The 14214-nt window shown below is 38.3% G+C and overlaps 1 protein-coding gene across 7 annotated transcripts in view; it reads left to right on the plus strand.

Moving 5' to 3' along the window:
* mib1 (MIB E3 ubiquitin protein ligase 1) overlaps positions 1–10428 on the plus strand; it is a 79623-nt gene extending 69195 nt beyond the window's left edge. Inside the window, exons 19-23 of one of the 7 annotated variants that reach the window (XM_073849849.1) lie at positions 1544–1663; positions 3609–3785; positions 4324–4395; positions 4797–4897; positions 8611–10428. In XM_073849849.1, coding sequence (XP_073705950.1) covers positions 1544–1663; positions 3609–3785; positions 4324–4395; positions 4797–4897; positions 8611–8751 — 611 coding nt within the window. In that variant the 3' untranslated portion in view covers positions 8752–10428. The remainder of the gene's footprint in view (positions 1–1543; positions 1664–3608; positions 3786–4323; positions 4396–4796; positions 4898–8610) is intronic. The other 6 variants (XM_073849850.1, XM_073849851.1, XM_073849852.1 and 3 more) reach the window with 6 other exon arrangements.
* The last annotated feature ends 3786 nt before the right edge of the window (positions 10429–14214 follow it).

The following is a 14214-nucleotide window of genomic DNA, read 5'->3' on the forward strand; positions in this document are numbered from 1 at the left end:
TGATAATTTACAGGCCTTAGAAATTTGAATATTCTACAAATTCTTCCTCAGTACAGAAGTAAGCCTGTGGGTGAGACTTGTGCTTCATTAGCTGCTATAAGGAAATAACAGAAAGAATAATGACACAAACCATTGTGTTCATAATTAGGATAGTACATTAAAATATTTTGGTAAGACATATTGGTGACATTTGACTCTTGAGTCAGGGGGGGCAGGAAAAAAAAAATCTTTTTCAGCTGTAAGCATTAAAACAATGCCCTACCGTAGAAATACTTACGGATTATATAATGAATGAGTTTGTTTCTGATTTGTTTTATTTCGTTAAGTAATAATTTAAAGCTTTCCATAGATATATTTATCATATCTGTGAGGCATGTATTCGCTGAGTTTCGGTTAATTTTTGTGAAGCGTTCCTATTCAAGAATGAAACGGCAGAAAGCGCATCATGTTTTTTTCTTTATTTTATAAAAGCACTGTTTGTAACGTTTTGTTGAGGGCACACAAATAAAAAAATGCAAGTGACTGCGCTGACGCCTCCATGTCCTGCAAAGTGGCTTTAGCTTCCACTCTCTGCACAAACTATTGGATATGCACCTAATAGTGCACATTTATCTAGGTTTAACGTTTAAACTAACACTGTTTTATATCTATAGATTTTTTTTAGGCAAGTCGTGATGATTTGAGAAGGCAAATTGATTAAACAGACTATGATCAGTTTTCCTGCTGGGCGCTGTTCGTTAAAAAACTAAAACTTATATTTAATGAACCAAAAAAGCTTCAAACGTTTTTCTAAATTAACTTAATAAAAAACGAAGCTAGAAATAATCACTTTGCCATTAAATATAAAACTGAACTATTTTAATAGCTGAAACAGTAGTATAAGTTGTTTTGGGAGAAGGGGGAAAAAAGATGGCCTCAGGTTGGACCCAGGCCGAGAATTCTGATAAGCTGTCGGACAAGGTCACTAATCTTAGTTCATAGAGATCTCACAAAGTTCCGTTATAATCAATAAAGCTCTCTAAACTACACAATGAATCTTTTATTTACATCTTGTCTGCACTTAGTCGTGAGATGATTCACGAGCGTGCAAAACAGCACTTAATGAAAACCGATCTGGCGCTTAATTCTGACGAATTAATTTCTAATTGTTTGAAACCAACAGTGATTGGCTACATTGCTCAATGCTGCGAAAACACGTTGGATAGTTTGCCAGATCTTCAGTTGCTCAGCTTTCAATTGAGGGAATTTAGTGCTGTCTAGTACCCCCGTACAACCGGGCCTGAGCTTGGCTAACCGCTCCAGTTGCAGTGGACTAAGCATAGGGGGGGCAACTGCCATCCCTAATGTAGCCCATGGTAAGAGACACCAATTTGAAATATCAAGCAGCAAAACAAGCTGGTTTGTACAGCTAAAAATAGCTAAACATGGATGAGAACGGAAGCCAGAGCCATAAAATTTACAAATGGCCGCACCTGCTTTTATGGGAAAAAATAAGGTGGATAGGATTAGAAACTAACCCTCTACTTTGTGTGTGTTCCTGCAGACTGTGCCAGCCTGATGAAAAAATGTGTACAGTGTCGGGCCGTGGTGGAGCGCCGCACTCCCTTCGTTATGTGCTGTGGAGGGAAAGGTATGGAGGATGCCACTGATGATGAGGACCTTAGTGAGTGAACTTCCACACGTTCCCGTTTTTTTTTTTTATTTCTCTTTCCTCTCTCTGCCTTGGTTCTCATGTCTCTCATGTTTAATATTTATGTTGGCTTTAGTTGGTGCTTCTCTGTTTCTATTGCCCACACACATTTCTCTCCCCATTGTTATGACTAATCTGTTATTTCCCAAATGTGTTTTCATGACTCAAATCAGACGTGTAGCCCCTCCTCTTTAATGCGTAATATCAACACCCTGGAATGAGCTTTGTAAGTGCTCTGGAATGTCTTCGTAACGTGCGCTACAAGATTTTTAGGAAGTCACTCCTAGCAGACGAGTGAAAATTTAATCCCCCAAATTCATTTTCCACCGAATATTCTATAATTGGACACGTCAAAGGGGCCGTCCAAGATTTATTTGAGTCCCATCTTATTTTGAGTTGTGATTCACCACTATTTGTTACAACATCGTTCCTTTTGTATGTGATCATGCCACTGCCCATGTTCTTTATGTTGGTTTAGTTTGAGTTCAAAGGGATACTGGTGTAAGTTCACTTTTTTTACAGTGTTTATTTATAGAGAGGAGGATCTGTTTCTTTTTAGCCTCACTTAGATGTCCAACACATCCATCCATGCTGACATCTCTGCTGACCTACAGACATGCTGATCCACACAAACACGCACACACTCGCACACAGTCCAGTCAACAGAGGAATGTAGCCTTTAGCTCTTATCTTGGTCTGTCTTTAGTGCCTGAGCTCTGTTTGTTGTAAGGCGCCACTTTTCCACACACACAAAACCAAAGCAGCATCCCGTATAGACCTAACACACTCCCCCCGCCTTTTCTCCTTGTAGACGAAGCAATGAGAGAGAAATGCCACCATAGATGGGATTCTCTTTTGCTTCAGTCACTTTAAAGACTAGACCGCATATAAGAGGCTCCTCACTTTAAAAGAGGACGTGATAAACTGGCATCTGAAGGCTGTGGCCTATCACGTGGGCCTAAAACTTAATTTCCACTGAGGAGAACTTGAATATGAACACAGGAAACATCCGCTAATGATGCTGTCAGACAGATTCTACATCATTTTTGGAAAATAAGATTGGGGGACTGTTAAATGACCTAGTGGAAATGATCCAGTCTTGTTAGACGACCCCTGGAGCCAAGAAATGTCTCTCACTATGCCGCCATAAATTTCCCCTTAAGTGAATATCCATCTAATTTTTCCCCAACTTGTCCGACTTAAAATTAACCAGTCTGTCTTCTTCTTTCACACTAATCCATCATAAAAATCTCCATTTCAGGCCTCTCAACACTTGTGGCCTCTAAAACCTTTGCTGTAAATGTTTTTTTTTTTTTTTTTCAACTGAATGAAAACTGTGAAATTAAGGATGCATGGTAGATTGATACCATGTTGCTTATTGGCTGTTATTAGAAATGTTTAAATTTCAAAATTGGATATACAGTTGTGCTTAAGTTTACATATCCCTTGCAGAATATGCAAAATGTTAATAATATCATAAAAATTGCATTTTTTTGACCTGAATAAGCTGAATTTCACATAACAGATGTTTATATATACTCTTAGACAAAATAATAACTGATTTTATAAAAATGACCCTGTTCAAAAGTTTACATATCCTTAAATAATAATCCAGGGGTGAAAACCTTTGAACAGATTGAAGATGTATACATTTTTTTCATTTTGCCTAAATCCCACATTTTTTGTTTTAGCACTGACATTCAGAGGATACAGAAGATTTCGCAGACGGCAAAATAAGTTCAATTTACCCTGATGTTCGAATTCAAAACATTTTCACCCCCTGGCTCTTAATGCATGTTTTTTTTCTTCTAGAGCATCAGTGAGCATTTAAACCTTCTGTAATAGTTGCATATGAGTCCCTCAGTTGTCCTTAGTGTGAAAAGACGGATCTCAAAATCACACATTCTCTTTTGAAAAGGGTTCGAATATGCAGATGCTGCTGAAAGAACAAATAATGTGCAGGAGCTGGAGGATTTTTCTGAAGAACAGCAGGCAGCTGAACTGCTTAGGGCCAACAAGGGACTCATAAACAACGATCACAAAACAAACACAATCGTGGATCATCCAGGAAACAACACAGTATTAAGATTCAAGGGTATGTAAACTTTTAAACGAAGTCATTTATATAATTCAGTTATTATTTTGTCTTGTGGAGTGTATATATAAACATCTGATATGTGAAATAGTTTATTCAGGACAGTACTAAATAAAAAATAACATACAGTTTTTTTATGATCCCTCTTATTTTGTTACAATTATTAAGATTTAGCATATTCTGCAAGGGGTATGTACATTTATGAGCACAACTGTATATTGGGAGATATTTGTGGGCTTACTAAAATCAGAATTTTAATATCAGTGCATCCCTACTTAAAATCTTTTTTTTTTTTTTTTTTTTTTTTTTTGTAAAAGTGACTCTCGTCACTTCCGCAGCCGTAAATGATGGATACCTTAATGAACAAGGTCTCCCTTACACAGCAGCTGTTTCAAAAACTTCCTTTAACTTGCTCTTTCCTTTGCTCCCTCTAATGAATATTTATAACTAGAATATGCCACAGGCCAGGCTGGATTGGCCCCTGAGCCAACAGCAGTGGTGCATGCATTACGTAACACTGTGACTGGTTGCTTCTCAGCAGGGGGCTCTAACTCAATGGCAGGGGGGTCACAGGATCTTCTCCAGCCCAACAATCTGGCACTAAGTTGGTGTAAGTATTCTATTCCTCACCCCAAGTTCTTCCTGCCTCAACTCCTTCCTGCTCCTTTGGGCTCAAAGTTCATATCTCCACCCCAGCATACGTCATTCTCTCTGGCCTGCACTACACGAATAGGAGAGGCCGTCAAGCGGGACCATAGTCCTGCTTGCGGCCTGCTGCGATTCAGTGCTCTGGGTTGATTCCGCAACAGGGTCCCCTATATAAGCTATGTAAAGTCTCAAAACAGGCACAAAACTTCTAGTATCATCAAATAATTCCTCTGTAAAAATTTGCCAAGTTAGAAAGCTCTGGGATCAGCAAATGCTGGGTCCCAGGGATCCACTTTCACCAACTGCATGATTGGCTGTTGAACTGGAAATACTTTTCTCAGTGGTCTCTGCTTTGCCTTTCAGCCAGCGGAAATATCCCAGCCTTGCAGAGGGACAAAGACAACACTAATGTCAATGCAGACGTACAGAAGTTACAGCAGCAACTGCAGGATATCAAAGAGCAGGTGAGCATCACAGTTTATTGTTGGGGTGTAACAATTTCCCGGGTTTTCGCGATGCATTGATTACAAATTCTGCTGACGCCTATGTGACCCGTGCTCACAATAAGTCAGAATGAGCAAATTGTCAACAATGAGTTTAAATACCTTCAAAATAATATATGACCCGTTGGAATCTGACAAAAAATGGCGGAGCTACAGCCGTTTGAAATTGATTTTGAAAAAGTTTTCATCAGGATGGGTTTGACAATCAAATTTAATTTGTTTGGACTCATGTCATCGAGAATTCGATATGAATATTCACAAAGCTGAAATGCTGCATGGATTGCTAGAAGAGGGCTTAATGAGCTCATTTTTGTGAAAACCTCAAATTTGACCAAAACATTTTTCACTTCTTTTGGCTGTAGCTCAAAGTTAGACCGTGCGTACTCCGACTGATTTTGCCAGCAAGGGTCACATATACATTGATATTGCTAAAAAACAAATAAAATGCAATTCTGTACATAAGTAACAAGCCCAGATTAATAGAGACTAGTGGAGCATCATTTGCACAACACAGAATTGTCAAAATGACTGTCTTGATAAGTATTCATGTTAAAACTATTTATGTGAATGTCTTAAAGTGACTAATAAACCTGCTGCTGCCGCCTATGTTCTTAACATTATTCAAACAACAAAAGGCAATCACTTTCAAATCCATTACCAAGTTATCTGTTATAAATCATACTGATGGCTCAATTTGGTTGTTAAAATGGTCAGCATTCAACACGTTTTTTTTTTTGTTTTTTTTCCCATTGATAGTATTATTTGTGATTTGAATTTTGTGAATGGGAGTTATTCTTTAGCAATTTAATAAGCTGGGCTTCAGATACATTCGCTTTCGAATTTGCGATCTTGTCACGTTTTACAAGAAAAGGTAATTGTCTGTATTACTTGCATTTATACTCCTTTAACTTTGTAAGACTAAATGTAGTAAAAAGATGGATTCATTGTTGTTCCTAATTATCTTAATTAAAAAGCACAACGACAATAAAATAGTAGGCTGCAATGACAAACTAGCTTACATAACGTTTATTAACCAAAAAAACTAAAAATGTGTGGCATATACCACATGCTGTATTAAATACCGACTAATAAATTACAGAACATTTGGCAAACACTGAGGGATCAAATAAATAAAATTAAAAGAGAGCCTCCATAGCGTAACGTGAAGTAAACGGCAAAGATACGCTTTTCAAAATGAAAACAAAAGAAAAGTTAAACTAAACTGGCTGTCGGTGATGGTATTTGCATGTTTTTTTTTTTCACAAGAATACCAACATGTTCACCTGCTCTGGTTTAAGAAGTGGACTTTTACTTTACTTGAAAACCAAATCCTCCGTTTGCCAATGTTTACTTAATATTTGCATCATTTTTTCCATGCGCCTTCGCACTCGCGGCAAGTAGAAAACAGGCTCTACACCCGAAGCACTCACATGCCTCTCTCCACGTGATCAGTAAAATCTGACTCCTGCTGTAATGTTGTGCAATGTGCACTGTATGGAGCTGACCATGCACTCGCACAAATGTGACCACGTCAAATTTGAACTCGTCTCAAATGCAACCATTTTGGGCATAGTCTAGAGCCCTGTAATAGACAGATTTATTAAATTACAATTAGGAATGCACCGAATGTTTGGCAACCAAAATTATTCGACCGAAAATAGCAAAAAAAAAGCTCTTTCGGCAAATAAGCGAAAAGACCGAAAAATGGCATTACGCGATCAACCTAGAGGCGCGCACTTATGCTGCGTTCACACCGCCCCAACCGTCAGTTGCGGCAAGATTACATGTAAAGTCAATGGTTGAGTCCGTCAGAGGTCCGTCAGAGGCTCTGCGTTGCGTTGTGTCCGTTGGATCCGTCAACTTAAGCGTTACCTGCGTTTCAAGCGTCAACGCAGCAAACGCAAGCAACGCAGAAGTTCAGCTAGCTGAACTTTTGACGGACTTGACGGACTTGACGCACTTGACGCAGTGCGTCAACCAATCAGAGCGTCTCACTGTAGCGACGTCACCACACGTATCTTGAATGAAGCGGGAGCAGAAAAAACAACAACATACAATTCTCTGCGATTGCAGACGGCTGCAAGCTCATTATAGCTGTCTGCAATCGCAGAGAATTGTATGATCCGTCCTCGTTGTTGTATAAAGACAGGAATGGAAAGGAACTTGCTTGGATGAAGATCGCTGAAGAGATCAGGATGTCAAATCTTTTCTCAACGTAATTATTTCCCATTTCGTTAGCTAGCGAAACATGGTCATTAGAGGATTCCAAAATGTCCAGTCCCAATAGTTTGCCATGGTTTATTCAGCGGACGTGTGCAAAAAACTAGATGCGTTGGGAGCGTTGCCTGACGTGTGCGGTGTGAACGCACCAAAAAGCAAGCGTTGCCAGCTTCAACGTACATCCGTCAAACTAGATGCGTTAGGTGCGTTGCCTGACGCAGACAAAGTGTGCGGTGTGAACGCACCGTAATGCAGCAAACATGTTGGCAGTGTAGAAGCATGTCTGAGAAAGACACAAAAATCATTACACACACCGACAGCGAGAGACCGTTTAGAACCACATCACATGTCTTCCATGAGAAGAGAAAGGGGTGGTTGTTGCTGGTTACTGTATGATGACTGAAATGAGATGGACTTTAGTAAATAAGTAAACTACAGAACGTTATGTCTAATACACGCACGAATTGTATTTATTCTGACAGCTCTGCATGAGCTTGTTTACCAGGGTTCAAACTCCAAAGCGTGAGGAAAATCTGCGCTGAAACAGCGTAATGAGAATCATTCATAAATCTGCAGTCGAAAAGGCAGAAGCCATAGAAGAAGACTAAGAAGTAGAAGTTGAAGAAAAACCTAGGCGAAAACCATAGAAGCAGTCGAAGAAAAAGGCGAAGAGGCAGAAACCATAGAAGTTGAAGAAAAAGTTGAAAAAGAAAAAGTCGAAGAAGTAGAAGCCACAGAATAAGTAGAAGTTGAAGAAAAACCTAGTCAGAAACCATGGAAGAAGTCAAAGAGGCAGAAGCCATAGAAAAAGAAGTAGAAATCGAAGAAAAAGTCGAAGAGGCAGATGCCATAGAAAAAGTCGAAGAAGTAGAAGTCAAAGAAAAAATCTCTAATACATCTATTAATAACATTCTCCTTTGCTCAGCAAGGCTGCATTTGTTTGTACATTAAAAAACACATGCCTGATTCAAGCAGGGGGTCTAAAAAATGGCCAAAGAATGTTATTGTACTAACTTATTAATTTTAAGTTAAATTGTGCTTCTTGGTAGGCTATAATGTCTACTATAATTTTAAAAATGTTCAGTGTTAACTAAATATTTTTAAATAGTTGTTTTGTAAAAAAAAAACAAAATGTGTAAAAAGCACATTTTGACTATTTAATTTATGCAGTGGTGAAAAAAATTGGCAAAATATGTTGGGGGGAAGGGGAAACAAAAAAACTTCTGCCCAGTGTTTAATTTTGTTCGGCATAAGCCAAGATTTTTATTTCGGTGCTAAACCTAATTAAAATGTTAAAATGAATTTGTTAAAGCTTTTCCTGAATTGAATAGAAAATATATGAATTGTGAATCAATTGACTGTCTAATCAAAGATTCACAGCCCTAATTTATAGTCTTCAGCATATGTGATTTTATGCACTAATTGCTCATTTAACATGTTTGCCCTCCACTCAGACTATGTGTCCCGTGTGTCTGGATCGCCTAAAGAACATGATCTTCATGTGCGGTCATGGCACCTGTCAGCTCTGTGGAGACCGAATGAGCGAGTGCCCCATCTGCCGCAAGGCCATCGAACGCCGCATCCTACTTTACTAGAGCGCCGGGCCATCGCAACATCCCTGTTTTCCAGCCACAGAGTGTGCTGCTGCTCTCACAAGCACCTTTCCTGTATCCGCAAGGCTCTCTGTGTCTCACGCTAAGCTAAGAGTCATCAGTGTTACATCATCCATCTTTATTTGATCTTTTAGGCTTGACATTTGTCCAGTTAACTTCAGTTTTCTGTTTGCTTGGATTATGATCAGCAAGAGGAGGAAGAATCTTGCTTAACTACTGCATCTTGCCTTTTCGTTCATGCAAGTGCCCACTTTTTCTGCCATGACACCTGCAAGACATGAACTGACACCGTCAGGGTCTGCTAATGTTTCATCTTTTATTATGTCAGTGTATTATGCTCATATATCCTGATGCAAACTGTTGTATCTACAGTGTCTGTGTAGGTCATGATACAGCATGGTGAGATGTAGAACACGACTGAACTCTGTCCCACTGAATCGTTGGAAATTCGTTTTAAAGTCTCATTCTGTGTGATGTAGCTTTCAGTTTGAAATAATGTGTAAATGTAAAGCATCTGCATTTACTCACAGAAGAAGGTTTGTCCTGTTCGAACAGTGAAATAAACATTCATATTTTAGCAGTACTGTTAGTATAACATTGCATGTTCCTCTTTCGAATTGCTGCTGTACTACAGTATATACACCGAGTATTATTGTGACACCCATGTTGAAGATCAGCTCGTCACCTAATCGGTGCGGGAAAGCGCATGCTTTCCATGCAACTGATCCCTTTTGTCTTTAAAAGGATATTCATTTACTTAAAAACCATCATTATTGGATTGTTCTCCAGCAGTCCTACTTTATGCACCATTTTTCTTGCCAGATATTTAATACGAAAAGGATTTGAATAGAAACTGCTGGTCTTGTGCCATTGTTCCAAAAACATGAAAACATTTCATTACCTTTTGGGGAAAAGGTGCTGTTTATCTTTACCTTACTAGTAGTTAATTTATGTATTTTTACCTTTTTCTTCTAAATCTGAAAGACTTGGAATATACTATAGAATATCACCTGTAAGCTGCAATTGTTAAATGGGGCCTTACTTTAACTGGGCCGCAAGAACGCCTGACCAAAAAGAATTTGTAGCTGAGGACTGTTCATCAAAATAGTCTTTCATGAACAATTTGGCATCATTCTGTGTATGTGAAAATATATTTCAAAGGTTTTTGTTTTCTTTTTTACTGTGGCCCATTCCCATCATGGAAGAGGTCTAAAGTTACATCTACGGTTGTCTGATGTCATGTTTCATTTCAGTGTGACTCAACACTGCTGCGAAGCAGACATTTTTACTGGAAGCAAAAGTAGTTTCATACTTTACCTTTTAAAGATTTGTATCATGTTCACATCTTTACTGATCTTTTTTTTTCCAGTATTAGTCTTTTGTGATCATTTTAACATTAAAAACTAGATGCACTAATATACCTTAATGGTAGAATTGTATTGTCATGGTTACTCAAACAGCCTGTTTTGTACCTTACTTTCAGTACACAAAAAACTGCCCTGCTTTAAGAAACACATTGATACTTTTTCTTTCTTTTTTCGTTGTTGAATGACTGTTTGATGTATGATGTACGACATTTATCATAGGAGAAATTCCTTTTGCCCTGTATTGCAATTTGCTTTGAAAATGCATTGCCGAATAAAGATCTAACAAAATGGAGCAGAGTACTTCACAAACGATACTGTGTTTTCACCTTTTGTTTTAAGACTCACTTTAGATGATCAGAATAAACAAACCAGAATCTTGTTGGATTTTCTTCATTAGAGATATTGCAATTCTCTGAGACGATCACAACAGAATAGAAGTCTATCACAGGGATGGGCTGACTGAGGTCTTGTGCATTTGAAATAATCCAATTAGACAAAACGATCCATGTAGGGCCAGTGTGGTCATGCTTGAAAACATTAGAAGATTAATCTTAACTCATCCATAGAAAGAGATTTAATGGAAAAAGGCAGTACGACACATCTCTTGAGCCTTGATATGGCCCTCACTGAGAGCGTTTACATCCTGTCTATCGATCGATTCATTCATAACCACGACTTCTCCTCTTCTTCCTGGGGAAGATCCATAAACCACTCTGCTAGCTCTGATGTTTCTTCCAAAAAACCCGCAGATCCTCGATTCTGGCAAAGTACCTTTATGGTGATTTGTAACATCTGAAATTTCAGTCTTGGCTCTCATCTTCTTGTTAATATCCCCCGTGCCGCACAAGTGTGTTTTGAGCTGCGCTGCGTCAGCGAACAAGCCATCAGAGCGTTTTGAACTGAGAAAAGAGTTTAATGGGGCTGATTAGAGAAATGGGCCTCTGTGGGATCTGCTGACATTCAGTTGGCCATCTGTCATCCTGACTGCAAGCCTGCGGTCATTGCATCACAGAGCCGTGTCTGTTCTGTTTAGGATGTGGAATTGCATTGACACCTCTGATGCAGCATTTAATCTGCCCTTTACACTACCGTTTAAAAGTTTAGGGTTGGTAAAATCTCTGAAGTAAAATTGAAATACATCTCTTATGCTCATTAAGGCTGCCTTTAAATGATCAAAAATACAGTTGAAATAGTAACAGAGTAAAATATTACTATTCGAAAATAAATTATTTTTCAATGCAGAGGTAAGCCTATGGACGAGACTTCCAGTTCATTAACCACTATAGGAAAATAACGCTAAGGTTAACAACGTGCAGTAAATGGTAAAACAGTTTGCACTAAAAACCGGTGTGTTCATGAATAAGATAATACAGTAAGGGGAGACACTGCAAGCAAAAACCATGTTTTTCATGGACCTGTCAAGTTTGAGATTTTGGATTTTTTGGTATTTCATAAAGTGTTTTTTTAGACTAGTTGAAAGAAAATATCTAAAAGACAGCTTTAAGTGTTTCTTTTATAGCACTTTATCTATTTGTGTCAATAAATTACAATATTTATTTTTAAAGACTGTTTTCAAAATGAGTTTTTTCTAAGCCAAAAATCTCCACTTCAGTAACACTTCCACCAAACTTTACTTTTTTATTCCTGTCTATATCCTGAAGGTTTTTACAGAGGGATTTGTTTATATATAATTTGCTTGATTTTATAAATTTTATTCCCTCCAAAATTGTAAAAAGTTATATCATTTTCTGCCTGTTGTAAGTATTTTCTGAATTATGGAGTGACAAAATTAGATTCCCATTCCTCTGTAAAAACATCTGTAAAAAAAAAAGAATTTTAAAATAACTATTACTTTTTTTTTTACCCTATTCACCTGCAGTGTCTCGACGTAAAATGCTTTAAGCAATATTGAAAGGGCCCTCGCACCCGGACTAGCCGACATCTGGTGTCTTTATGAAAACAGTAACAGTGAGCGATATGCATTTAAAGTAGTAGATACAGTATAGGAGGAATATCAAAGTCATTTATATGTGCCAAACTTCCTGTTGCCAACGGGTGGCGCTATAATCATAACTGAATATTGGCCTTTACATGTGTTCAGGCCAGGACTCTTATCAAACATGTTAAGTTTGGTGCAGATTGGACGTTGCGTGTTTGAGTTGGTGTAAATCAAGTCATTCCCTGTTGCCAGCAGGTGGCGCTGTGATAACTGAATATTGGCCTTTAGATGTGTTCAGACCAGGACTCTTATCCAGTGTTGTTTTTGACAACCATCTTAGATTTAGTCTTATTAAAAAATGCTTATTAGTTTTAGTCAAATTTTAGTCACTTCTGTATGTGATAGTTTTAGTCCAATTTTAGTCGACGAAAAGTCAAAAAGGTTTTAGTCTAGTTTTAGTCAAAAAAAATGGGAAAAAGTAGTCTTTTAACAAATTAATGTAGGTCAGTAAGTATTTTGCTGTTGGGTAGTGTCACTTATAGGTTGTGAAAATAGCAGATCTATAATTCAACACAATGTGAGCTTCCGGATCGACTATTTTCACCAATAATTACAATAATGAATGAATGGTTTTAGACATAATAGACATATATTTGAAATACACCCATAGGTCCTCTCGCCGTTTGCGACCACCCTGTGTGCAAACTGCCGCCATCATGGTTAATCGCCTGTCTGTCTGAGTGACAACAATGTGACGTGTTGAGCACGTTGTGCGCTGCACGCCAGGTGGTTGTCGGAACCAAACAAGGATAGAATGCTAAAACGGCTTGCCATACTAGTATGGCAAAGAGTATTTAATGCTAAAACGGCTTGCCATAGCGGCAGATACTTTTTAGGTTTTAATTGGCATGCACAATAAGCAGAAATGTCATGCATTTTAAACGTCTGACGGACCACCCACTAACATTTTCGTCTATTCTCGTCTCGTCAACGAAAACTCACACACGTCTCGTCATGTTTTAGCCATCAAAGAGCCATTTTTATCTCGTCATCGTCTCGTTATCGTCATGAAAAAAAGTGGCGTCAACGAAATGATTTCGTCATCGTTGACGAAAACAACACGGCTATTATCAAATGTGTGAAGTTTGGGGGAGATCGCACTTTGTATGGCTGAGTTACAACAATTTCTATTTCCATGGCGAAACATCAAACTTTGTTTAGGCTGCAACGGACGCGCCCTTTCACGAAAACTCAAGATCTTCACAATTTAACATCGCCAAGGCCTTTAGATTAGACTGACCAAATTATATAATATTGATGTCATTGAATCTCTGTGAGGAGTTTGTTACAGCGTAAAACATGCCACTTCCTGTTGCCAGCAGGAGGCGCTATGACTATAACTGAATATGGGCATGGGCATGTGTTCAGGACAAGACTTTTATCAAACATGTGAATTTTGGTGCAGATCAGACATTGTATGCCTGAATTGTAACAAGTTCCTTTTTCATGGCGAAACATCGAAGTTTGTCAGGCCGCCATGGACACGCCCTTCAACGAAAAATCAAAATCTTCGCAATTTAATGTTACAAAGTGCTGTAGATTAGACTGACCAAATTTGATGTTAATCTGTTTAAATCTCGAAGAGGAGTTTGTTTAAATACGCTTGAAAATGGCACAAAACCTGGCTAGAAAATTAAAAATAACAGACTTCCTGTTGAGTTTCGGACTTCATACCGGAGGACCTTTTTGTAATGATTGGTGTGTTACATGTGTCTGCCGAATTTCATACATGTATGTGAAATGTAGCTTGAGGGGTACTTTGTTAAAATTTTATAGGTGGCACTGTCAAGCCAATTTGACCCACTTCTGAAACCAATATCAGATGTGAATATTCACCATTTCTGGCACATGCAAAGTTTCATGAGATTTCTAGCACGTTCAGGCCCTCAAAAATGCGATTCATTTCGGTGAAGAAGAAACTGAGCAATTCCAATAGGGTCCTTGCACAATCTGTAATATGTTAAGACACATATTTATAATGTCAAGCAGCAAAACGAGCTGTTTTGCACTGCTAAAAATAGCTGGACGAGACCAGAAGCCAGACCCTTAAAATTTACAAATTACAGGAAAAATAAGGTC

Source organism: Garra rufa, chromosome 10 (assembly GCF_049309525.1).
Source record: "Garra rufa chromosome 10, GarRuf1.0, whole genome shotgun sequence".
Lineage (NCBI taxonomy): Eukaryota > Metazoa > Chordata > Actinopteri > Cypriniformes > Cyprinidae > Garra > Garra rufa.